Source organism: Oncorhynchus tshawytscha, linkage group LG13 (genome assembly GCF_018296145.1).
Source record: "Oncorhynchus tshawytscha isolate Ot180627B linkage group LG13, Otsh_v2.0, whole genome shotgun sequence".
In the NCBI taxonomy this organism is placed as follows: domain Eukaryota; kingdom Metazoa; phylum Chordata; class Actinopteri; order Salmoniformes; family Salmonidae; genus Oncorhynchus; species Oncorhynchus tshawytscha.
Window position 1 is genome coordinate 33,145,159 of NC_056441.1, and position 27,978 is coordinate 33,173,136.

At 42.0% G+C, this 27,978-nt stretch overlaps 1 protein-coding gene across 5 annotated transcripts; it reads left to right on the forward strand.

Annotated features, from left to right (window-relative positions):
- The first annotated feature begins 6,061 nt into the window (after nt 1-6,061).
- Nucleotides 6,062-27,765, forward strand: LOC112232178 (integrator complex subunit 3). 5 transcript variants are annotated; one of them, XM_042295545.1, is made up of 29 exons: nt 6,062-6,405; nt 7,102-7,185; nt 8,123-8,206; nt 10,164-10,277; nt 10,440-10,524; nt 10,722-10,788; nt 11,236-11,377; nt 11,734-11,869; nt 11,969-12,066; nt 12,216-12,407; nt 12,616-12,703; nt 12,959-13,038; nt 13,455-13,546; nt 13,775-13,905; nt 14,584-14,712; nt 15,213-15,345; nt 16,065-16,119; nt 16,845-16,948; nt 17,048-17,212; nt 17,593-17,746; nt 20,742-20,810; nt 20,917-20,992; nt 21,153-21,266; nt 23,746-23,794; nt 23,892-24,059; nt 25,874-25,974; nt 26,141-26,213; nt 26,356-26,512; nt 26,752-27,765. In XM_042295545.1, the coding sequence occupies exons 1-29, from the start codon at nt 6,322-6,324 to the stop codon at nt 26,827-26,829; spliced, it is 3,102 nt and encodes a 1,033-aa protein (XP_042151479.1). In that variant the 5' UTR covers nt 6,062-6,321; the 3' UTR covers nt 26,830-27,765. The 5 variants fall into 5 exon arrangements, with proteins under 5 accessions (XP_042151479.1, XP_042151481.1, XP_042151482.1 ...); XM_042295547.1 differs by having other exon boundaries at nt 14,584-14,706; XM_042295548.1 differs by having other exon boundaries at nt 13,775-13,893.
- The last annotated feature ends 213 nt before the right edge of the window (nt 27,766-27,978 follow it).

The following is a 27,978-nucleotide window of genomic DNA, read 5'->3' on the forward strand; positions in this document are numbered from 1 at the left end:
GTTGGTCTTTGAATTACTGTATGTTACAATGTACTGTTGTGTTTTAAAATATGACATTGGCGTTGTTTTGGGGGGAGAAAGAAATGTTCAGTTACATTGCCTGTCTTGTTTCAGGTCAGTTGAATGTCTTTATAAAATCAGTTGATAACCCACATTTTCTTCTGAGTCAATAGCAATGTGTTATTGTGCTTGATGTCATTTTGGCCGAAACGTGATGTACTTTCCATGTTTAGTTATTTATTAGACCTTACAATCTAAGTGGGACTGTCCATGCATACAATTGCATTTTGTATCACAGTATGGCACAACAACCCACATACTCGTAGTCTAATCTACAGGTTACATATTTCTAACTATATATAAACTTGAAATAATAGGGATATAAGTACAAGGTCAAACAGTAAGTACAAACAACACAGTAAAAAACAGCTTCAAAGACTTAACACTTTGACTACTTTTATTTGTACTGTGTAGCACTTTGAAAAAAGTTATTTGTCACAGAGTGCTTAAAAAAGATGCTGAAGAGGCAGATTCTTCACACAGCGTTAAGGAAGAAATCTGCAGTGGTGGAAAAAGTACCCATTTGTCAAACTTGAGTAAAAGTAAAGATACCTTAATAGAAAAGGACTCAAGTAAAAGTGAGTCACCCACTAAAATACTACTTGAGTAGAAGTGTTTGGTTTTAAATATACTTAAGTGTTAAAGTATTTAAAATTGCTTGTGTTAAGCAAACTTGACGACACTATTTTATTTTTTACGGAGAGAGCCAGCACTCAGACATAATTTACAAACAAAGTATTTGTGTTTCGTGAGTCTGTCAGATCAGAGGCAGTAGGGAGGTTCTCTTGATAAGTGTGTGAATTGGACCATTTTCCTGTGCTGCTTAGCATTCAAAATGTAACAAGTACTTTTGGGTGTCTAGGAAAATGGATGGAGTAAAAAGTGAATTATTTTCTTTAGGAATAAGTAAGTTGTCAAAAATATAAATAGTAAAGTACAGATACCCCAAAAAACGACTTAAGTAGTACTTTAAAGTATTTTTTACTATAGTACTTTACACCACTGGAAAGGAAGAGGAACCTGGCAAGTCAGCTGAAAGTTCAGATTTTATATGATCCTGAAGGTTAGTAATTTGTTAATGTCAAGAGATCAGTATTAAACCTCCTGAATCATTGCATGTTAGAATCACCTCTGGCAGTGATTAGAGCTGTGAGTCTTTATGAGTACGTCTCTAAGAGCTTTGCACACCTGGATTGTACAATAGTTGCCCATTATTCTTTTCAAAATTCTGCCAGCTCTGTGGAGTTGGTTGTTGATCATTGCAAGACAGCCATTTTCAAGTCTTGCCAAATCAAAACTGTAACTAAGCCAATCATGAACATTCAATGTCGTCTTGGTAAGCAACTCCAGTGTATATTTGGCTTGTGTTTTAGGTAATTGTCCTGCTGAAAGGTGAATTTGTCTCCCAGTGTCTGGTGTACTGCAGACCGAACCAACTTTCCCTTCAGGATTTTGTTCATGCTTAGCTCCATTCCATTTATTTTTATCCTTAAAAAAACTCCCTAGTCCTTGCTGATGACAAGCATACACATAACATGATGCAGCCACCACCATGCTTGAAAATATGAAGAGTGGTACTCAGTGATGTGTTGTGTTGGATTTGCCCCAAACATTACGCTTTTTATTCAGGACAAAAAGTACATTTCGTTACTACATTTTTTTTGCAGTAATACTTTAGTGCCTTATTGCAAACAGGTTGCATGTTTTGGAATATTGTTATTCTGTACAGGCTTCCTTCTTTTCACTCTGTCATTTATGTTAGTATTGTGGAGTTACTACAATGTTGTTGATCCATCCTCAGTTATCTCCTATTACAGCCATTAAACTCTATAACTGATTTTAAAATCACCATTGATCTCATGGTGAAATCAATGAGCGGTTCCCTTCCTCTGAGTTAGGAAGTGCACCTGTATCTTTGTACACCATCCAACGTGTAATTAATAACTGCACCATGCACAAAGGGATATTTAATTTCTATTTTGTTTTACCTATCTACCAATAGGTGCCCTTCTTTGTGAACCATTGGAAAACCACCATTTTCCCTTTTCTTTGTGATTGTATCTGTGCTTGAAATTCACTCCTCGGCTGAGGGACCTTACAGATAATTGTATGTGTGGGGTACAGAGATGGGGTACTCATTTTAAAAATCATGTTAAACACTATTATTGCACAGTCATGCAACTTATTATGTGACTTGTTAAGCACATTTTTACTTCTGAACTTATTTATGCTTGTCATAACAAAAGGGTTGAATACTTATTGACTCAAGACATTTTGTCTTTTTATTTTTAATGAATTTGTCAACATTTCAAAAAAATATATAGAATTCCACTTTGACATTATTGTGTATCGTGTCTAGAAGTGTGGTGCAACATCTTGATTGAATCCATTTTAAACTCAGGCTCTAACACAGCAAAATGTGGAAAAAGTCAACGGGTGTGAATACTTTCTGAAGGCACTGTAAATCTTCCAGTTTCATGAGATTGAACACAGGAGCAAAGCAACACTACTTCATTTCTTTACAATGAATATTTTTGGGAGAAAGCAAGAAGTACTAAGCAATTACAGGCATTTCTAATCCCTGCTCAAAAACCATCATCTTCAAAAACCACTGTCTTAAAAAACATTGCTAATATTTTTACAAAATGTAGTGCTGTCTATCCCAGGTCTGAGCGTTTCAATGTGTTTTACAGTCCATACCTGTCAAAAAAAATTTTTAAACACAACCTATCAAGATGGTACCCCCCAGGTTTTGGAGGGGCCATCTTGTCCATGTCTTTGGACCATATCAGAAGGGGGAGATTCCAAAGGCTTAACGTGGCTTAATGACCTAAAATCACTATGTAAAACTCTAGCAGATCCAGTGGATGCAGACCAGAAGGCAGGTCACAGGAGGGGTATGGTCACTAGTGAGGAGGGTGTACAGTAGGTGGAGCGGCATCAGGAGAACAACACGATAAGCTCTGAATCAATTGGATATGGAATAACGCACAAAGACACTAATACAGCCAGAGCTTGAAGGGTGAATGTAGAGCCTGGTCTTGGAAAAGTCCTTTGTGCATAGATCCCTTTTCTAGTTTTATTTATATGTTTTCCTCGTAGCTCTGATTCTATTTTGTTTCATTTGGAGAAGTGAGTGCTGGAATCTGGTCAAGCGGTAACGCTGTCAACTCCGGACCACACCGGGCAAAGGGGGTGGCCTACGACAACATCTAATATATAAGGTTCATCCGACCTTCCGATCTCTTTTAAAAATAAAAATAAACAATGTGGAGACGTGAAACTCCAAAATGTTAGTTTGAAAATGGAAGTGATAGAGAGAGGGGTTCCATACCATTGTCCGAGGAAATTTCCTTTTGAGTCGAGGGCCGACAGATTTTGAAGTCGCAGGCAGGGCTTACTTTATCGTGAGACCATGACCGACTCATGTCCACTACACATTCTCCATGACTACAGTTCTCTGATGGGGGGGGGAAGCAGTCATCACTACTGACTACTTATGATTGTAAATAAAATAAGAGTGGATTATACAGTTTAGCTACATTACTGACCGGAGTTGACGTCAATTAAATTTCAATCAGAAAAGAAACGTTTTCGATGAAGTTTCTCCTCAGTTATATTGAGAAATCGTTAAAAATAAATGAAACTTTTTTTATTGACTTTTCATGTCTCCTGTGTTATTATTTTTCATGCCCAAATAATCTGTTAAATGGATTGCGTTGCTCAATTATTTGGTTTACAATGAAACCGGGTAAAGGGTGGAGATTGCAAATGTGTTTCCTCTGTTACACCACGTCTTTCTTTGTTCAGGAAATATTCTGCCTTAACTAGGAAAATAAAATATAAAATATATTTGGATTTGTTTAACACTTTTTTGGTTACTACATGATTCCATATGTGTTATTTCATAGTTTTGATGTCTTCACTATTATTCTACAATGTAGAAAATAGTAAAAATAGAGAAAAACCCTTGAATGAGTAGGTGTTCTAAAACTTTTGTCCGGTAGTGTACATACACAGATTGACAGAAAACAACATCATTATTGTCTCTGAGGAACTGCTGCGGTCATGCACCCTGCTGACTGAGCTGAACATGTAATTTAACATTATTAGTGAACTGTCTTGAGTTATCTTCCTAATCAATGAAGCAGCTGAGAATGACAATAAGCTTTCATCTGTGCCAAACGTCACAAGCAACACTGTAAATTCTGGATTTCAGCAGCAATAACATCAATAATCTAGGCTGTTCAGATTTAGCCAATCTCACCAGACTCACAGAACTCAATCTTAATAACAACAAACCTTGAGGGCAGTTTTTTCCAAGATTTGGGGGCCTTTATAGAGAGCCTGACCTTGGGTGATACTTTCAAGGATGGTTTGCAGAAACTCAAAATGTTGGATTTGACAGGAAATAATATTAAATCAATCAGAAAAGAAGACTTTAAAGCATACAATCACGTAGGGAGTTGAATTCATCTGACAATCAAATTGTAAATTTGGAACCTGTGGACTTTGAGAGACTGGCCAGCCTTACATACTGTATCTTCATCTGTCATCAAATAAACTTAATGAAGATCATATAACAGGCGCTGTGTTCACAGGACTAAGAAGCTTACTAACCCTTGATATGAATGCTATATGAATGCTATATTCTATGACACAAAAGAAACCAATCTCTCCAACATTCTCTAACCTGCTATCCTGGAAAACCTCAATGTTGACAATCAGGGTCCCAATGCGAAAATACCTCATTATATAGCCTCTCATGATGACCTCACAGCCCACCCTCCAGAGCTGTTTCACCCAATCCCAATGCTAAAACAGCTCTACCTGTCCAATTCCTGACTTCTGTCTTCAGATTTCCTCATATGAGCCAAACTCACTCAAGTAAGAGGCTTTTACAAGTAGCTCAGAACGAGGTTACAGAGATCCGTGAGACAGTGATATGTTCTCTTCCTGCCTTACATTTCCTTAATTTAGAGATAACTCTTTCACCTATGACTGTAGCAAACACAAGTTGTTTATGCTCACGATTTTGTTTTCAAATTCCCAGAGGATAAGAAAGGCACTAAACTGTTGGACCTTGACATCCACTCCTGTTTGGAAGACATATCAGGCTTCTTCTATTTCATCACCAACACCTCATTTGCCCTCCTTACCCTGCTGGGGTCCTTTATTTACCATATCCACAGCTGGTTTGGTTTCCCTGTAGATAAACAACTAAACTAAGCTAAACTAACATAACTCGTGAACTAAAACTAAACTAATGGAATTCAACTAATTTAATAGAACTCAACTAGATTCAACTAATCTTCAATCACTTCTTGGTCGCTTTCTGTGTTCCTGTGTCCTTAGTTTGTGTTTAGATTAAACTGAATGAATTACTGTGCATTGGTTTTAAAAAAACTTTGAAAAACGGGATAACTGTTATGGCTAAATGGTCCGTGTATGTAAAACATGAAAGTATATTTGCAAAAAAATGTGTTTAATACATTTGGTCTGGCTTGCTTGGATGAATGTTGTTGTTCGTTGTCATGGGTTGTTGCGCCCTCAGCGGTACAAATATATAACTAGTAGTTTGCCACAACATTCTTCTTGTCACTAAGCACATTTTCCTTGGAGTAGGCTAATGTAGGCAGCTATAGCGAATTTCAAGCATGTTTCCAACGTTTTGCTTAATGAACTGTAAAATGTATTATTTAGAAGGTAATTGGTCTTGAATGCTATTGCTTTAACTTAGCATGATAATGAAGAACAATTGTCCTGATTTATTTTCAATACACACATTTCAACAACAAAAAAGGTGATGCGCCTCTTTTATTATATACTTACAAAAATGACACAAACGTCTTCATTTCAATGCTCAAGTTACGTTGCCACTCATTGGCCGGTTTTCTCTGCGTTCATTGGTAAGCCATTATGTCAATCAAAATAAGTAGATCAATCATTGGCTTAAAAGAGCCTTATGGGCCCTCCCTTCTGCTAGCTCTGTGAACGAATACTTCCGCTAGGCCACCATGCCCTCCGGAAGTTAGTTTGTTTTATTCGGACACTGTCGAAAGCACCGGAGTGAGACTGAAAGGTGGACTAACCAAGTCAAAAAAACACGGTGTCCGACGAAGACCGTGTAAAAAGAGTCTAAACAACTGTCTATTGTTAGAGCCGATCCATTGCTACGAGAAAGCCATTTAGAATTTTCCCCGAACCCTAGTGTCTAACCCCTCAAGTCCTCTGGGGCCAGACGAAGCGAGGCGGGAGGTGATGGAGCCTTCACCGGCAAAGGGGAAACCACAGGGTCGCCTATTGGTGTCCACGACCCTGGACGCAAAAGATGAGCTGGAGGAGGTAGGGCTACTATAAAACATTCTCAATAAGCTTTGCTACATCATACGAACATCTGTTCAACCATACAGCACGTTATAAAACATTCACTACAAAGACACGGAACCATTTTTTTACAACATAGCCTGTATGTTGCTAGCTAGCTATCATTCAGCAAGTTTGGTTACTAATTCGAAATTGCATTTTATAGCATGGCATGTGTATGTTTGCAGTACGTATTTTCGCTCTGTTGACGTGAGTTTAAATGATGGGGAATCCAGCAGAATTTAGGGTAGCATTTAGCATGCTATTTTGGTAAACATAGATGAGCCCGTGCACATGCGCAAAACTCATCATACACATAAAGTACCTTTTCTGACAAACCCTTGTAGTGATCCTTCCCCTAAAAAAAATCAAGAGCCTAACCCCCACACGGTTAAGGCATTTTCATACAGTAGCTAGCTCAATTGACAGTGATCATCGTTCTGTTGTTGTTTGTGTGCAGCCTTTCTGTGTGATTTGTGTGTATGCTTTCTCTGACTTGTTGTGCCCATGTGTTTTAGTGTGCTGTGTTGTTTTTTGTGTGGCATCTTGTGTGTGTTTCTGTCTGTGTGTGTGTGTATGCCCATATTGTGAATTGTGAACAATTAGGCCTATCTATGCTTCTGGGTGTCTTTCTGGCTTTGTGGTTAACATTCCTTTTTTTATTGTGTTCATTAGCGGTTGGAGAGGTGTGTGGCGATCGTCACTTCGTTGACAAATGGCCTGTCGGAGCGTGAAGCCAACGATGCTATCACAGCTAATGTGAGTCCCTCGCCCTCTCACTAATAGTCCACCACCATGGGATGGGACTCTGCATACTAGAATATGCAGATGAGATGTAGCTACTTACATATTTTAGTTGAGCCTTAGGCTCTACATTAGATTAGTTGTATAGCACATGATTGAATTGAATCTAATAGAATGTGACTATGGTCAGAGTCATCAGCAATTGATCTGTTCTCCTACACATTTCTGCAATGCCCTTTGTAAATGTTAGAACTCAAAGGATGTGACGCATATGCTACATAAGCATATTGAGATGTGTAAGATTATACAGTATGCTACTTGTAGGCTAGGTGAGAACTTCTCCTACAAGCCCAAACTTTGATGGCGAAATGGGCCAGGGACTAAAATGTAGTGACAACTCCAATAAAATAATGATTTGCATGGCACTCTTATGTTTTTCAATAAAGTTATTAGGAAACAGCTCTAAATGTATTGTGATTTGTGACATGTACTATTAAACCCAACACAACCTAATATCATTACAATGCAAAGCACTACACAGTTAGCTTAATTTCTCAATTAAAATTACATTTCATCAAAATAATTTCAGGAATGCCAATCTTACCTGTTTCTAACTACAAAGACAAGACAATCTGAGATGGTGGTTGTCATGGCCTGCTGAAATGACAAGGAATGTAAGATGTTGAATTGAATAGGTTCAAGTTACATGAAGCCCTAATACGGCTGAAGCCTCCTTCGTCAACACCATGATAATGGAGGCTACAGCCCCATCAAATGACATTTTATTTGTCACATACTTCATAAACAACAGGTGTAGACTAACAGTGAAATGCTTACTTTATGGGCCCTTCCCCACAATGCAGAGAGCGAGAGAAATAATAATAAATTACACATACCTTGGTCAGGGATAGGTTACATGGTATGATATATTATCCTCATCTCCCTTCTCTAGGTGTGTAAAGGTCCACAGCAGCACGAGGAGGTGTGTCTGGGACTCTTCGCTCTGCTGCTCACAGAACCCTCACAGGCACAGAGGGTAAGGCCTCATTACTACCATATACATGATCATTACTTCATATCATTATCAAACACGTTACCATTTCATATGATCATTATGGTTGCCAAGTCAGACGGAGCTCATTTCGGGTAGATTCAACATGTTTACATCTTAGCCTAATTTCGTTATTGCCTTTTCAAAATACTCTGGAATAGTTTTCCTGTTTGCTGGAAGTCGAAAGCCAATTCTGGGAGACTCCGGGTCAAACCAGGAGTGTCGGAAAGCTCTCATGATCATGTCTCCATTGATTGCATTCACTATACACACACCAATATTTATACACACCTCACATGGTTTGAATTAGCTTACATAGTGACTCTTGTGAGTGCACTAAAAATAGTGTGCTGTTATCAACACCCTAATACCTTGAATACTTTAGGCTACAGGATATGTGAATGGAATTATAGACTCCAAATACTCTACCACCCAGTGTTGTAAAGTACTTCAGTAAAAATACTTTAAAGTACTACTTAAGTTGTTTTTTGGCGTATCTTTACTTTAAATTACTATTTATATTTTTGGCAACTTTTACTCTATACATTTTCCCTGACACCCAAAAGTACTCGTTACAATTCACAAACTTCTTAGAAATCTTAGCAATTCCATTTACTTTTGATACATAAGTACATTTAAAACCAAATACTTTTAGACTTTACTCAAGTAGTATTTTACTGGGTGACTTTCACTTTTTACTTGAGTAATTTTCTTGTTTCAAATATTTTTTATTGAACACACAAGAATGGTGTATTTTTTTTCCAAATCAAATCAAATCCATGTCTTGTATAGGTATACAAGACAGGTATAAAATTCTTATCTAAACATAAAAGAGCAGACAGGAACAACAAGACCCAGAGTTCTAGGTACAAAACAAATAATACAAAACAAGACATACAGAACAAGGACATGTAGAAAGAAAGAGGGTAGATGTTGCCCCACCCCCACTTCTTTCCCCCCTTTATCCCCTTGAGTAATTTTCTATTAAGGTATCTTTACTTTTACTCAAGTATGACGATTGAGTACTTTTCCCACCACTGCTACATACCAATCTATACATCACATACACCTCAAACACTTCACAAATGTTCATGCTAAACTCTGAAGCCTCACTGTCCTTGTCAGTATTTATGGCTTTCACGCAACAAACATCACACACACAGTACAGACACTCATATTTATTACACCCTCACATAACACTATAAATACACACACTGCAGCCTCCTAAACCACTGTGTGTGATTACAAGTATCACACACATTTTATGCACATCTCACTTCCTCTAACACCACTATTATATATATATATATGTGTGTGTGTGTAATATATATATATATATATATATATATATATATATATATACACACACTTTCAGACTGTAGATTATCATTACACCTTATGATGAGACATGAACATTTCCACCCTAAGGTTCTGTAGAATGGGGCTGTTGGGTAAATCTATAGAAATGATTTATAGAATGGTGAAGTTCTGATCCAGAGTCTGCTGTAATGGTTAGCCCTCCAGACTCCGGACCACATATCACCCTGACAACATGGCTACTAATCCCATCTCCTTCCTGTCTGTCTTCCTCTATCCGTCTCCCCTATACATTCTGACTTTCACTGTCCATATATATATAATTTTTATTATTATTGTTTATAGAAGTTCACCATTCTTAAAAAAATATATATATCTTTTTTAAAGAATGGTGAACTTCTATAATATTCCTGTGGCGCCTCAAAATCCTTGTCACCTGAACATGTTTGACTGGGTGCCCAATTGAATCCACATTACAGTATTTATACATAGCCCCTATTGATGCACAAAGCTGTTCGTTATCACACTGTGTTGTATGTACACTGTACAGTATGTCCATATGCTGCAAAGCAAATGAGCCTTTCGTCATATAACACATTTGTATTCTCCACTCTACCCTCCGCAGTGCTACAGAGACCTGACCCTGGTGAATAGGGACGGCATGAACGTGATCCTGATCAAGATCAACCAGATCCTCATGGAAAAGTTCCTCAAGCTGCAAGACGTGTGCCGCACCCAGGTCAACAGTTTGTCTCCGTGTAGAAAAGGCAGAAACGGTTTCTGTGCTCTCAATTTTAATTAGCTTTATTGACACAAAATACACATGTAGATTTTGATGTTTTCTAATGAGTAAGTGATTGGCTAATGACCCCCTCCTCTCTCTCTCTCTCTCTCCTTTCAGTTGGTGTGGTTGGTGAGGGAGCTGGTGAAGAGTGGCGTAATCGGAGCGGACGGCATCCTCATGACCCTTATGAAGCAGATTGCAGGTTTGTCCATTCACCATGTGCACTGTTGGTTTCACTGCTTTGAGATGCAGAGCAATTCTTTCTGCCAATGCACAAAGTAGTGTCTTGTCTTGTTTCACCGTTGCTCAAAATGGCTTCCTCGCCTTTTTGTTTGTTATTTTTATCTGTGTGTTGGTTTGCTTGATTGAGCAGCTATGTGGCTTTTCTTCTGTGTCCAGGAGGAGACATCACCAATAAGAACCTGTGGCTGGCGGAGAATGTGCTGGACATAGTGGTGGAGCAAAGGTGTGTTGGCAAGTGGAGTTCAACAGGAAACACTCTTTCACTACAGTATTGTCATGTAATAAAAGTCCAACTGGATCATAGGGCAAAAACATATCTCACACAATTATTTTTTAAAAATCATCTCATGCTTTGAAGTAGGCTCATAACATATGAGAAAGGGCTTACCAAGAAAAACTTCCAAAAGGACTACATTTGAGGCAGAAATTCAACAGAAATCAGTCTCTGCTTTTTGTTGTTGAGTGCTCCAACTCTTTTCTGCCTCAAGTTAGTCCTTTTGGAAGTTTTCCTTGGTCAGCCCTTTTTGTGATTGTTGCTATTGAGCACCCCTCTGTTCCTTTTTTTGCTCAACACACTCACACTTTGTGGAAGTTTGGACTCATCTGGTTTACCATACAACAAACCCACGAGAACTACAATCATCTCCATCTCTTTTTTTTCTTTTCTCAGAGAGTGGGTGCTGAAGAGTGGCATGCTGATAGCCATGTCAGTGTACACCTACCTGCGCCTCATCGTGGACCACGGCACCCCGGCACTGCTGGTCCTCAGGCAGAAGGAGGTGGACTTCTGTATCGGCCTGCTTCGAGAGAAGGTGAGGGAGGGAGTGATGTAATGTGATCAGGGAGGTAAGGAGAAGAGCAATATAGTGAGTAAGGGATTGTGGGAGGAGTACATTTCAAGGTTGGAAGGAGGGAGAGGAAAGCGGGTGGAGTATAGTTAAGCTAAATCCCCGAGGGGGGGCAGAATTGGAGTGAAGATGCATATGGATTCTTGATGGAAGGAGGACTGATAAGAAAGAGGATTCATGTCATATTCTATATGCCCAAGAACACAGACTGTTATTATACTGTAGCTAGGTTTGACATGGAGGAATTTCCACACAGCAATGAAGTAATTGAATGAGTAATGACATTTTTCTCTCTCTCCTCTACCCTCGTCCCTGTCTAGTTTATGGAGTGTTTTATCATTGGGAGAGACCTGGTGCGTCTGCTGCAGATTGTGGCCCGGATCCCGGAGATGGAGCTGCTGTGGAAAGACCTGCTCCACAACCCCCAGGCCCTGAGCCCTCAGTTCACTGGTAAGGGTAAGAGAGTGTCGCTCAGCACGGGGGGGTGGGGGGTGGGGACTCGTGGCTCAGCTCTAAACCTCTCTGTCTCGCTCCTTCTCCGTCTGGGTTCTATAGGCTTGCTGCAGCTCCTGACCGCTCGCACATCCCGGAAGTTCCTGGCTTGTCGCCTCACACCAGACATGGAGACCAAACTGCTCTTCATGACCTCCAGGGTAAACACACACACACACACACACACACACACACACACACACACACACACACACACACACTACAACACTTCTCAGAACAGTACAAGCACATGTATAGTACATGCATATGCACATTCCTTTATGCCTATCCTGTCCCTCTCTCCCTGTAGGTGCGTTTTGGCCAGCAGAAGCGATACCAGGACTGGTTCCAGAGACAGTACCTGTCCACGGCAGAGAGCCAGTCGCTGCGCTGCGACCTGATTCGCTACATCTGCGGCGTGGTGCACCCATCCAATGAGGTGTTGAGCTCCGACATCCTGCCCCGCTGGGCTATCATTGGCTGGCTGCTCACCACCTGCACGGTAAGGGGCTGGGCAAAGATGGCTAGCGCTTTATTTTGCACTTATGCCAATGATGATTTCCTGTCTGTTAATTAAGTAGACAATGAAGATTTTTAAAATTTGAATTGACCTAGTATTTACAGCTATTTAACTGGACGTTACCCATAAATAACATTGTTAAATAGTAATCACATTGTAATAAATACATTTTTATTACTTACATCTTCAGTCTAACGTGGCGGCCTCCAACGCCAAGCTGGCCCTGTTCTACGACTGGCTCTTCTTCAGCCCAGAGAAGGACAGCATCATGAACATAGGTAAGACGGGGGAGGGTGGAAAACTCCACCTGTAACTCTTCATGTAAGGGGCCAATGTGCTCAACCAAATGTATAGAAGTAGGGCAACATGTTTTTGCGTGCTGGGTTAGTGGTATATTAGAATAACGGAAACAGAGTTTACGAGATGGACGCCTTTCTGCTATCACCTTCTCTCTGCCACAGTATGCACTGTTTTCTCTTCCCTTTCTGTTTTCATGGTTTACCCATCCATTCTCTCTTCCCCCTCCCTCTCAGAGCCGGCCATCTTGGTGATGCACCACTCCATGAAGCCTCATCCAGCCATCACTGCCACTCTCCTGGACTTCATGTGTCGAGTGAGTGGATGCACACATTACACAATGGAGCTCAATTCATATCACTTAGCTATGGTGATTTTGCTGTTTTTTTTTTTTAGCCATTCCAATTGGAATAGACTTTGTTGACACGTGCTTCATGCTCCGTGTGTTAGCAAAGCATTAGAGAGTGAAGAGGTGTTTTTACCTTTCCTGCAGTGTTCACCCGTTTGGTCTGACTTGGGAAACGAGTGTTAAATTTACAGCAGTGGGGAAGTTTAATGGCAACTTTATTTAGTGTTCGTCATGCCATGCTTTAGAGACGTTAGATGTGTGGTATTTTGGCCTTCTCTCAGATGTTTGACCCATCTCCTCTTTTGACCCCTTCTTGACTTCAGTTGATCCTACTCTGTTTTGCTCTCTTTTCTTCACCCGCTCCTCCTCTCTCTCCCTCGCAGATCATCCCTCACTTTTTCCCCCCTCTGGAAGGCCAGGTGCGTCAGGGAGTCTTCAACTCTCTCACCTTCATCATGGAGAAAAGAGTGCTGGCGTGAGTCTCTCTCTCACGCATACATGCACACACCACCGCCATCATAGGATATATTTGACCATAGACCTTGTCACAGTTATGCATAAACAAATGTAATATTATATTTCAATTGAACCTATATTTTTGATCCAATGATTTTGGTATTGTCAGTGATTTAGTTATTTTATTCCATTTTGTGTCCGTGGATCTTATTGTAACCACGTATATGTCTGTCTTTTCCTCCCTCAGTCACCTAGCCCCACTCTTTGACAACCCCAAACTGGACCGGGAGCTGCGCTCCATGCTGAGGGAACGCTTTCCAGAGTTCTGCAGTTCCCCCTCACCCCCCACAGAGGGAAGGGATGAAGGTACAAATGAAAGTAATGAAACTTTTATTTATTAACATGAATGAATGAATAAATCAACACTGTTGGTGGTCCTAAAAGAGGAATTTCTTTACACAGCTCATTACAGTTACAGACATGCAAAATAAACATCCCTCATCTGCAACCATCCTCCCCCGGGCATGTACAATAACACTAATGAATATTGTCAGGTTGGGAATCATAAAGAAGCAACCTTTGAATCATGCTTTATGATATTGGTAGAGTTGAAATGGCATCTTTCTAGCAACAGCTGGGAAAGTAGACCTTGTCTTTTGAATAGCCTCTAGTCCCTAGAGCTCAGGCTGTTGTGCCAACTGAAAGTGGCCTTGGGTAAAAGTGTCTGCTGAATTAGAGCATGTTCCATCTTGAACAGGAACTGTAAAGTAGAGCATTTTCAATTCAATATGACTTTATTGAATTGTATTGGGGTGCAACTGACAGTTTAACATGTGAATTGCCCCCATTAAATATTGCATGATTAAATAATTGATCCTAGTGTTAATGTTTAACTACTTTGAATAAGGTTGACCAAGAAAATTGTGTGTGTGTGGTGTGTGTGTTTTTTTGGAGGGATATATCTAGCTAAGCTGTTATTCGTGTTACCTTATCTGAGAAACTTCTGTTTCCTTGCCTCTACACTACAATGCCGTCTAATCACCCTTCGCTCATCAGTGAAAATGGAGGAGTCTGTTTCCTTGGAGATGGACAATCATGTGTTGCTGGACAAGGAGGGTGGTTGCTATGACAACACGGAGGCTGCCTTCAGCGACGATGAGGAGGAGATTAACAACAAGGGTGAGGGTAAGGAAGGACTCATTTTATTACTGCACTCAACCCATATAATAGATACTGTGTTATAACCACCAGACTCTCAACACTTAAATTGGTACAATCTATTCCACTGCATTTTACACCAAATGACCTCTAACGTGATCTAGCCTGGTCCCAGATCTGTTTGTGCTGTCATGCCAACTCCTATGGATGACAATGACCATAGGAGTTGGATAGACAGGACTGGTCCCAGATCTGTTTGGGCTATCACTAGCATAATCTGAACTCTGATTATCACCACATTAGATTAGTTTTGCTTTCACCCCCCCTTTCAACATAGATCAGCAGCTTAATACATTAACACTGCTTTTAGCTTCAATGACACCAAATCAGAAACTTGCAGGTGAAAGTAATTTAGAAACCCACAAACCAATTCAAAAGACTGGAAACATATTAGGGACTCAATCTCACTCTGCTTCTTACTCATCCGCTTCAAGTCATTGGCTGACCTCTCATTTTGGTTATTACAGGAAATAAAAAGCGGGAGTTCCGATTCCACCCAATCAAAGAGGCCATTATTGAGGAGCCCGCTGACATCACTCCCTACGTGGACCAATTGGACGACATGATGAAGGAGAAGGTGTTGCAGTTACAGAAAGGAAGGTCAGTTGAGTGGATGTGACTTGACAATGCCCTCGCATCATAACATTATTTGTCTAACAAACAAGCACACTCCATTTAATTCAATTCAATTAGCGTGATTGGCGTAAGACATTACCAAAGCAAACATATAGGAATATATATATTTTTTAATTCATTGCCGCTTTTAACACTCAATCTTTCACATTCACTGACATTCTCAGTCAGATCCTCAGTCACACGTGCCCGATCCCAAATCAAGACCTCGGAGAGCTACTGGGTGCGAAGTCTTTTGTTCCACCCCGGCACTAATGCACTTGTTTCCAGGTATTCATGGTCCTCTTCAGTTTCGACCTTGATTATTTCAATCGGGTGGGTTACCGTGGGGCTAGAACAAAGGCTTGCACGCCCAGTAGCTTTTCACGACCAGTGTTGGAGATCCCTGCTCTTCCCGTTCACACTGTTAGCTTATGTATCGAATGAGGAGGCGTTGACAATAATGTCGTTCGCTTCACGCCTCTGCCTAGCTCACTAGTAGGTTGGGTTGTTTCTGCCATTTTCCGTCCATTGATTTGAGTTGATTTGGAGAGCCGCTTTCATACTTCATCTCTCAGCCTCCCCCCAATCACTCCCATTGCTGTCGTTGCTGATTGCAACAACATTGGTGATTGCAGCCCTGGAAGTCTTTTATTCGAAATGGGCTCGTTAATAATGATTTCCTTTCCCATCTGTCCCCCCAACAGTGACACTGAGACACATTGTGAAGTCATGCAGGAGATCGTGGATCTGATCTTGGAGGTGAGTGAACTAAAAGAACAAGGTCGTCTGAATAACATGGGCTTAAATCCAGATATTTATTGGGGGTCATCATACACTGAGTGTACAAAACATGAAGGACACCTCTTAAATATTGAGTTGCACCCCTGCCCTTTTGCCTTCAGCACAGCCTCAATTCGTCGGGGCATGGACTCAGCAAGGTGTTGAAAGCGTTCCACAGGGATGTTGGCCCATGTTGACTCCAATGCTTCCAACAGTTGTCAAGTTGGCTAGATGTGGGACCATTCTTGATACACACAGGAAACTGTTGAGTGTGAAAAACGCAGAAGCGTTGCACCTACTACCATACCCTGTTCAAAGGCACTTAAATATTTTGTCTTGCCCATTCACCCTCTGAAGGGCACACATACACAATCAATTGTCTCGTCTCAAGGCTTAAAAATCTTTCTTTAACCTGTCTCCTCCCCTTAATCTACACGGATTGAAGTGGATTTAACAAGTGACATGAATAAGGGATCATAGCTTTCACCTGGTCAGTCTGTCATGGAAAGAGCAGGTGTTCTTAATGTTTTGTACACTCAGTGTATCTCTTGTGGGGGGAAATGAGAATTCTCTGTGTTTTATTGATGTTCCCGCTCTCTCTCTTGCTCGCTCTCTCTCTTGCTCGCCCTTTCTCTTGCTCGCCCTCTCTCTTGCTCGCCCTCTCTCTCTCTCGCCCTCTCTCTCTCTCTCTCGCTCGCTCTCAGGAGGACTTTGACTCAGAGCAGATGTCAACTCTGGCCTCCTGTCTGGCCGAGCTCTTCAAGGGCCACTTCAGAGGAGACGTGCTTCCCGACGAGATCACAGAAGAGTAAGTGTGTGTGCGGCCTCTGCCGTACATTTGTGTATACATGAGAGGATTTAAAAAAATGTATTTTTAAATATTAACTGTGTGTTCATTTGTTCCCAGGTCGCTGGAGGAGTCTGTGTGTAAGCCTGTGTGCCTGGTGTTCAGGAACCTGTGTCAGATGCAGGAGGACAACAGTGGCTTCTCAGTGCTGCTGGAGATGCTGGCGGAGCTCTACCAGAAACAGCCCAAGATCGGCTACCACCTGCTTTACTACCTCAAGGCCAGGTGAGGGCACTGGGCCCAACACACTGCTTAGCATTAGCTTTAAAAATGAATGAGGACCCCTTGGCTTCAGGGAGGCTGAGGGAAAAAAGTGCACGGTTATAGAGATAGAGATTTTGCGTTAGAGATTTTGTTGTCTGCCTGAAGTTACTGATTATCTAGCTCCTTTCCTATAACCGTGCACTTTTTTAGTTTCTCTAATGCTGCTGCTAATGCTCCTTCTACCGCGATAAAGCTGTCATTGGAGACATGAGTCTGTACACATTTTTGCCATCTAACGGCTCCGTAGGTTTAACATCATTTGATCTAGTGTTGTTGCACCATTGTTTAGTCATAGCTGAAACCTAGTTCTAACATTGTTGTAACATCGTCTCCCACCACAGTAAAGCGGCGATGGGGAAGATGAGTCTGTATGAGTCTTTTGCCCAGGCCACAGCGCTAGGAGACCTGCACACCTGTCTGATGATGGATATGAAGGCCTGCCAGGAGGACGACATCAGGCTCCTCTGCTATCTCACACCATCCATCTACACTGAGGTACACGCAAACACCATCTTCAAAGATGGACTTATCCCAAATGTTGTTGTGTTACAGGCTGAATTTAAAATGGGTTCAATTGAGATTTTGAGTCACTGGTCTACTCACAAATACCCCATAATGTCAAAGTGGAATTATGTTTTAGAAAATGTTTACAAATGAAAAGCTGAATTGGCTTGAATCAGTAAGTATTCAACCCTTTTGTTATGGTAAGTCTAAATAAGTTCAGGAGTAAAAATGTCACATGGACTCACTGTGTGCAGTAATTGTGTTTATCATGATTTTTAAATGATTACCTCATCTCTGTACCCCACACACAATTATCTGTAAGGTCCCTCATTTGAGCAGGGAATTTCAAACACAGATTCAACCACAAAGACCAGGGATGTTTTCCAATGGTTCGCAAAGAAGGGCACCTATTTGTAGATGGGTAAAACAAAGCAGACATTGAATATCTCTTTGGATGGTGTATCGATACACCCAGTCACTACAAAGATACAGGCGTCCTTCCTAACTCAGTTGCCGGAGAGGATTTCACCATGAGGCCAATGGTGATGGGAGATAACCGAAGATTGTTCAACAACATTGTAGCTACTCCACAATACTAACATAAATAAGAGTGAAAAGAAGACATTTTTAAAAATGTAGCAAAGATATTAACTTTTTGTCCTGAATACCAAACAGTATGTTTGAGGCAAATCCAGCACGACACATCACTGAGTACCACTCTTCATATTTTCAAGCATGGTGGTGGCTGCATCATGTTATGGGTATGCTTGTCATCGGCAAGGACTAGAGTTTTTTTTTTTTTAGGGTAAAAATAAACAGGTATAATCCTAGAGAAATTTGGTTCAGTCTGCTTTCAAGTAGACACTGGGAGACAAATTCACCTTTCAGCAGGATAATTACCTAAAAGATCAAATATACACTGTAGTTGCTTATCAAGACGCCATTGCATGTTCCTGAGTGGACTAGTTACAGTCTTGAAAATGGCTATCTAGCAAGAGACTTGAAAATGGCTGTCTAGCAATGATCAAGAACCAACTTGACAGAGCTTAATTTTTTAAAATTATTATTATATTTCACCGTTATTTAACCAGGTAGGCTAGTTGAGAACAAGTTCTCTTTTACAACTGCAATCTGGCCAAGATAAAGCAAAGCAGTGTGACACAGACAACAACACAGAGTTACACATGGAGTAAACAATAAACAAGTCAACGACACAGTAGAAAAAAGAATGTCTATATACAGTGTGTGCAAAAGGCATGAGGAGGTAGGCAATTAATAGGCCATAGGAGCGAATAATTACAATTTAGAAGATTAACACTGGAGTGATAAATGAGCAGGTGATGATGTGCAAGTAGAGATACTGGTGTGCAAAAGAGCAGAAAAGTAAATAAAATAAAAACAGGATGAGGTAGGTAGATTGGGTGGGTAAATATTGTACAATCCAGGTGTGCAAATCTCTTAGACACTTACCCATAAAGACTCACAGTTCTAATCACTGCCAAACATGTCTTGACTCAGGGGGTTGAATACTTATCTAATCAAGATATATCAGTGTTTTATTTTCCTTAAATTATGTTCCGTTAGAATTCTTCTTTGACAAAAAATGACCATTTAAATCCATTTTAATCCCACTTTAACACAACAAAATGTGGACAAAGTCAAGGGGTGTGAATATTCCTCAGAAAGTATTCAGACCCCTTCCCTTTTCCACATTTTATTATGTTACAGCCTTATTATAAAATGTGTTAAATAGTGTTTTTCTTCTCTAGGATTATACCTGACATTTTTGGAAATGTATTAAAGATCAACTTCTTATTTACATAAGTATTCAGACCCTCTGCGATGAGACTCGAAATTGAGCTCCGGTGCATCCTGTTCCCATTGATGATCCTTGAGATGTTTCTACAACTTGATTGGTGTCCACCTGTGGTCAATTCAATTGATTGGAAAAACACACCTGTCTATATAAGGTCCCAAACTTTCCATGAGGTCGAAGGAATTGTCCGTAGAGCTCAGCGACAGGATTGTGTTGAGGCACAGATCTGGGAAAGGGTACTAACAAAGATTGAACTCTTTGGCCTGAATGCCAAGCGTCATGTCTGGAAGAAACCTGCCACCATCCCTATGGTGAAACCTGCCACCATCCCTACGAGGAAACCTGCCACCATCCCCCCTATGGTGGTGGCAGCAGCATCATGCTTTGGGGATGTTTTTCAGCTGCAGGAACTAGGAGACTAGTCAGGATCAAGGGAAAGATCAACGGAGCAAAGTACAGAGAGATCCTTGATGGAAACCTGCTCCAGACCGCTCAGGAACTCAGACTGGGGCGAAGGTTCACCCTCCAACAGAACAACAACCCTAAGCACACAGCCAAGACAACGTAGGAGTGGCTATTGGGATCAGTCTCTAAATGTCCTTGAGTGGCCCAGCCAGAGCCCGGACTTGAACCCGATATAACATATCTGGAGAGACCTGAAAATAGCTGTGCAGCAACACTCCCCATCCAACCCGACAGCGCTTCAGAGGATCTGCAAAGAAGAATGAAGAAGAAACCTCCCCAAATACAGGTGTGCCAAGCTTGTAGCAACATAGAAGACTCGAGGCTGTAATCGCTGCTAAAGGTGCTTCAACAAAGTACTGAGTAAAGTGTCTGAATACTTGTGTACATGTGATCTATAGATATAGAAAAAATATATAAATTTGCTAAAATTTATAAACCTTTTTTTGCTTTTTCATTATGGGGTATTGTGTGTAGATTTAAACCATTTTTTTTCAAAAAAATTAATTTTAGAATAAGGCTGTAACTTAACAAAATGTGGAAAAGGTCAAGGGGTCTGAATACTTTCCAACTGTACTGTATATGTTGAGGTCAAGACCATCTCATTTACATAAAAAAAACACACTCATTCACCCAACACACTCATTCACCCAACACACTCTAGCATACCACCGTTTGACTGCTGATATCTCCCTCCTCTCTCTGTAGTTCCCAGATGAGACATTGCGCAGCGCAGAGCTACTCAACATGATTGTAGCTGTCATCGATTCAACACAGGTAATTCAACCACACTCGCACAAGAATATGCAGTACTGCATAGTATTTTTCTCCTTCAACCCTCCCATCTTACTCCCTCCATCTCTCTTTGTTTTCTTTTTTTCAGCTGCAGGAGCTGATGTGTCATGTAATGATTGGCAATCTGGTGATGTTCCGCAAGGACTCTGTCCTCAATATCCTCAGTGAGTCACGTATAACGTCAGACACACACACTCATATACTGGCACACACACCCAGACTTAAAAACACAGACTCGTAGTGCTTGTGTCTGCTGAATGTTGTCAGTCTCCGTATTGTATGAACTGTGTGCTTGTGTCTCACTGTATGAAATATTGTTTACAGTCCAGTCTCTGGATTGGGAGACGTTTGAGCAGTACAGCACCTGGCAGCTCTTCCTGGCCCACAGCATCCCACTGGAGACCATTATCCCCATCCTGCAGCACCTAAAGTACAAAGGTGAGATACACACACACACACACACACAAAGGCGTAGACACTGCTCTCCACTATTCTTAGCTAAATCACTAAGACTGTTGACCCCCTTACACTCGTGGAAATTGACCTGTATAGATGGGGCCAAGTTTAAATGTTTCCAACAGAAGAACCTCACAAGTCATATGCATGACCATGGCAGCAATTGAAATAACTTTTTGGAGGTGGGGTAATTTGATGGTGAGGACACAACAGTTAACCTTACACAAGACTGAATCCAAATATTACAATGTTGATTTTATGTGCATTTTACACTTGCTGTACTTTTCACAATATTTGTCAATAACAATATCTGACAATACTCTGGATACGTTCAGTAACATAATAAAAATATTCATTGACATTTTGGAATAGATAAGAAAAAACGATGACAAAGGTTTGAGTGAGAGGTCTAACTGGTGTCGTCACGTGGTCACACATCTCTCCAAACCGTGCACAAGTTCCTAAGTCATTTCAATGCACTTTTACGACTGAAGGAAGATCCTTCAATTGTAAGGTGTTTTTTTAGCGCTCTTAGCTTTGCCATCATGGAACTGAAGAAGGCACCATTGTAGTTTTTTTGTTTGGAACACAGCCCTTCGTCCCCAACACACATAAACATTCCATTATTAATCGCAATCTATATCAGGTGGGCATCATTGAAAAGCTTTTTCTATTGCCAACATGGCTATCTAAGTTATAATCAAATTTACAAGCCCTTAACCAACAATGCAGTTCAAGAAAGTAAAGAAATTATTTACTAAATAAATCAAATAAAAAGTAACACAATAAAATAACAATATTGAGGCTATATACAGGGGGTGCCGGTGCCGAGTCAATGTGTGGGGGTACAGGTTAGTCGGGGTAATTCGTACATGTAGGTAGGGGTAAAGTGACTGCATAGTTAATAAACAGCGAGTAGCAGCAGTGTAAAAACAAAGGGGGGCAATGTAAGTAGTCTGGGTGGCCATTTGATTGTTCAGCAGTCTTATGGATTGGGGGTAGAACCTGTTAAGGAGCCTTTTAGTCCTAGACTTGGTGCTCCGGTACCGCTTGCCGTGCAGTAGCAGAGAGAACAGTCTATGACTTGGGTGACTGGAGTCTTCAACAATTTTTTGGGCCTTCCTGACACCACCTAGTATATAAGTCCTGGATGGCAGGAAGCTTGGCCCCAGCGACGTACTCGGCTGTATGTACTACCTTCTGTAGCACCTTACGGCCGGATGCCGAGCAGTTGCCATACCAGGCGGTGATGCAACCGGGGCTCCCGAGTGGCGCAGTGGTCTAAGGCACTGCATCTCAGAGCTTGAGGCGTCACTACAGACACCCTGGTACGAATCCAGGCTGTATAACAACCGGCCGTGATTGGGAGTCCCATAGGACGGTGCACAATTGGCCCAGTGTCGTCCGGGTTTGATCTTAACTGACTTGCCTAGTAAATAAAGGTTCATTTTAAACCGGTCAGTTTGCTCTCGATGGTGAAGCTGTAGAACGTTTTGAGGATCTGGCGACCCATGCCAAATATTTTCTCCTGAAAGGTATTGTTGTGCCCTCTTCACGACTGTAGTCCACAATCATCTCCTTTGTCTTGCCCATGTTGAGGGAGAGGTTGTTGTCCTGGCACCACCTGGTCTTTGACCTCCTCTGCTGTTGTGTCGTCAGCAAACTTAATGATGTTGTTGGAGTCGTTCTTTGCCACCCAGTCGTGGGTGAACAGAGAGTACAGGAGGGGACTAAGCATGCCCCCCTGAGGCGACCCACTGTTGAGGATGAGGGTGGCAGATGTGTTGTTGCCTACCCTTACCACCTGGGGGTGGCCCGTCAGGAAGTCCAGGATCCAGTTGCAGAGGAAGGTGTTAGCTTCGTGATGAGTTTCGTGGGCACTATGGTGTTGAATGCAGAGCTGTAGACAATCAGATGGTCATTTTAGTGCGCATAGAATGTCATGAGTGAATTGAAGTGTGTGTGTTCTGCGGCAAATGTTCTCTACAATATGACAAACCGGCTCTTTCTGTTCAGGACAACCCAGGGTATAACGCATGTCATCCTGTGGTTCAAACATAGCGATCATAAATGTTGACACTGTAAATGACACGAGTTTTCAAATATGGATATGTGAAGTGCACATTTGGACTTACAGGGGCATTTCCCTCACTCAGACAACACGTGTAAAAGTAGCCCAATTATTAGGGTGGGCATCTTGTTGCGCGCGGTGCTCAAGTTTGTACTGGCTGTCAGTCAAAACCCACAGTGCTGTGAAGCGGAGAACCTGAGTTCTGACATCATGTATAGCGTGTTAATATTATGTTAATAGCTGACAGTTAAGCTACTACCGGCTTATCTTTAGAATATTTGAGCTAAGTATGCTATTGACCTTCACTAAAATGTGTTAATGGTTCTACACTATTCTTTCCTGATATTACCACTGGCAGAATATGCTCATGTTGTATCTCTTCCTTTCCAGAACACCCAGAAGCACTCTCCTGTTTGCTGTTGCAACTACGCAGGGAAAAGTAAGCTATAGTTACGGGTACATATCTCTGCAAATGAATAAAAACAAGACGACAGTGGAACCAGTACTGATCCCTGTGGTGCTCCTTCCCACTTTAGGCCCAGTGGGGAGATGGTGAAGATGGTGCTCAGTCGGCCCTGCCACCCGGAGGACCAGTTCACCACCAGTATCCTGCGCCACTGGGCGGCCAAGCACGACGACGTCCTGGGGGAACACATCAAGGCCCTGCTCATCAAGAACAACAACCTGCCACGCAAACGCCAGAGGTGACTACGAGTCCACTGCTTTCCATTTTTAAAGAGATGGAGTTTTTACCCCAATCTTAATGGTTTTGTTCACCTTCAGAGAAGATCTTTGATGTTACGTCAATCCACTGTTTGGATATTGCTAATGTTGGCATCCAATTGTGTATTGGTTCGCTATACATTCTAAAATAGCTCACACATACACCATATATACAAAGTATGTGGACACCCCTTCAAATTAGTGGATTCGGCTATTTCAGCCACACCCACTGTTGACAGGTGTATAAAATCGAGCACACAGCCATGCAATTTCCATAGACAAACATTGGCATTAGAATGGCCCGTACTGAAGAGCTCAGTGACTTTCAACGTGGCGGCGTCATATGGATGCCAAAGTCAGTTTGTCAAATTTCTTCCCTGCTAGAGCTGCCCTGTCAACTGTAAGTGCAGTTATTGCGAAGTGGTAGGCCACACAAACTCACAGAACGGGACCGCCGAGTGCTGAAGCGCATAAAAATCGTCTATCCTCAGTTGCAACACTCACTACCGAGTTCCAAACTGCCACTGGAAGCAACGTCAGCACAACAACTGTTTGTCATGAGCTTCATGAAATGGGTTTCAATAGTTGAGCAGCCGCACACAAGCCTAAGATCACCATGCACAATGCCAAGCGTCGGCTGGAGTAGTGTAAAACTCGTCGCAATTGGACTCTGGAGCAGTGGAAACGCATTTTCTGAAGTGATGAATCACGCTTCAGTCTGGCAGCCCGACGGACGAATCTGGGTTTGGTGGATGGCAGGAGAACGCTACCTGCCCCAATGCATAGTGCCAACTGTAAAGTTTGGTGGATGAGGAATAATGATCTGTTTCTCATGGTTCGGGCTAGGCCCCTTAGTTCCAATAAAGGGAAATATTAATGCTACAGCATACAATGACATTCTAGGCTTCCTACTTTGTGGCAACAGTTTGGGGAAGGCCCTTTCCTGTTTCAGCATGACAATGCCCTCGTGCACAAAGCGGGGACCATACAGAAATGGTTTGTTGAGATGTCTGTGGAAGAACTTGACTGGCCTGCACAGAGCCTTGACCTGAACCCCATCAAACACCTTTGGGGTGAATTGGAACGCTGACTGCCAGCCAGGCCTCATCGCCCAACATCAGTGTCCGACCTCCCTAGTGTTCTTATGGCTGAATGGAAGCAAGTCCCGGTAACAATGTTCCAACATCAAGTGGAAAGTCTTCCCAGTAGAGTTGAGGCTGTTAAAGTAGCAAAGGGGGACCAACTCCGTATTAATGCACATGATTTTGGAATGAGATGTTCAACGAGCAGATGTCCACATACTTTTGGTCATATAGTGTACTTCGACTCAACCTATAGCGCAACGCTTTCACTCCAGAAGATCTGGGTTCGACTTAGAATTTAATATTTTTGACAGAACTGTTTCCAAAGATTTAAAGGAGACCTTTTCATACTCATGTTCCATGCATTGTTTACTTCACCGTTTATTTTCTCGAGGTAAGGAAAACAATTATCATTGGTGTAAAAGTCTTAATCTCTTTAACTGAAGACACACATGGGTTTAAATGCTTCCGAATGGTGTTCTAGTGTTTCTGTTCATTGACGTGAGCTTTTGGTGATTTTAACTGCACTGCAAATAGCCTGAGTGATCACCCATGGTCTTGATTATAAGTTGAATTGGTTGTTTAAATGCTGGGTTGGAACAAAAGCCTGCACACTGTGTTGATGACCGTTAGGTTAAAGCCTGATCACAGTAGTGTTCCTGTTCACTGGAGTATAAGGAAGGAGTGTTTTGTTGCCTGTGTGTTTCCCCCAGTCTGCGTAGCTCCAGCAGTAAACTGGCCCAGCTGACCCTGGAACAGATCCTGGAGCACATGGACAACCTGAGGCTGAACCTCAGCAACACCAAGAACAGCTGTGAGACACACACACACTGTTTTACTATTCTAAAACACATCTCTCCTGCAATAGCAACAAACTAACACCACCTTATACACTTACCTTAGTATCCCCCAAACACATGTCTAACCCAGTGATAAGTACCGTACCGTGAACTCTGACCCTTCTGTCTGTGTGTCCCCAGTCTTCACACAGACACCCATCCTGCAGGCACTGCAGCACGTCCAGGCCAGCTGTGACGAGGCCCACAAGATGAGGTGAGACCCCAGACTCTCTTCCTGTCCTCAGAGGATCATTTAAAGAGCCTATGAATAACACAGTTACTAGGAGTGTCCTATAGGGGTTTAAGAGTATGACAGGATTGTAAATGTGTCCCCTCTTTCTGTCTCTGCCACTCAGATTCAGCGACCTGTTTTCATTGGCAGAGGAGTATGAAGAGCCCTCCTCCAAGCCTCCCAAGTCACGGCGCAAGGCCCCCGCTTCCTCTCCGCGGTCGCGTAAGGGAGCGGCCACCCCTGTTAGCAACGAGGAAGAAAGCGCATCCAGCAGTGCCTCGGTAGATCCTCCTATAACCACTTCCTGTTTAGAGACTCTGTGTTAAGATGAGCCTCCCATAGTCCCATAACCTTTTACACTCCAGCACCAGGATTAGATTTAGGTTCTATTAATTGCTGATTAACGGAACCTAAACTGTTAATCAGGAACTATTTTGTTTCTCTCTCAGCTGTGTAATTATAGCTATTTCGGTCTCCACTTGTTCCTCAAACCTCCTTTTTATTTCCACCCCTACTCCAGGAGGAAGAGGACTCTAAACCCAAAGCTCCCAAGAGGAAGAGGAAAGGCTCATCTGCGGTGGCCTCGGACAGCGACTGAGGGCCCCACAACCAACCCGCTCCCACCTGCCATAGTGACATCCCCGAAGACAGGACCATCAACCAACCAGCTTCTCCAAACCACAGAGGAAACCCCGCCCCCAGAGACACTCAACAAGAGGGGGCGGGACTCCTCCACGTGGACTCTAATGCTACTGGCTGGAGCCATGGAGACGCTCTTCCTCTCCTCTCACTGGTCATTGGCTGCTTTGTGTCAGTTGGTCTGGCTGGATTGGTCAGGGGGGCATTCCAAAGTGCTCGAGAAGCGAGGGGAAATGCCAGTCGCCGTGGCACAGACTGACAGAAATACTGTTACCAGACCATCTGTGTCCTTGAGGAAAGGATTACATGACTAGACTTAGGATGTTTAGGGGGAGAGAACGTGTTGCCCTATTGTCACTTAGTGGTCCGCCTATCACAATGCACTTGGAGACATCAGACCGACAAAGCATTTTATAAGCCATGGCCATGATGACCGACCAACCAGCAAGACCATCCAGTCCAGTCAATTTTAACAGAGGCACATGTGGAAGGTTAGGTTTAGGCGATTCATCCCGTTCCTAGAAAGAAAAGTCACCTCTGTCACAATCCCACCCCCTCAGAAAGAAAACAAAGAAAAATCCTTCCTGCGTCTGAAAAAAACTTTAACTATTGGTTGATAAACATACCTGTCGCCTGTTCCTGTTCACTCTTCATTTCTGATTGGCCAGAAGCGAGAACATGGACACACACACACACTCTCTCTCATTGGATCATTTTAACCACAGATGGTTGGACTGTATGCGAGGTCAGAAATAAAGACTGTATGAATGGAGGAGCCAGAAGTAGTCGCTGAACTTTTTAATGGAAATGTCTTTCTACTGAACTATTTTCATAAAAAAGGTCATAACTATGTTAAATGATTATGATATTAATAAAAAAAAGGGCTAAAAAATAACTGTGGTGTGGAGATAGTCTTATGTCATGTGTTTGACTATTATCTTTTAAATAAGAAATTGAATGTTGCATGTTAAGTATGATTCAGGCTTATGGTTGAGTTTTTACACTGCAGCACAGCTCACAAAAGTCAATGCTGTAACAGTACCCAGGACATTACTGGAGTACCCTTCTGCTTAGAGATGTCTCATAATGTAGGCTATTTAATTATCTG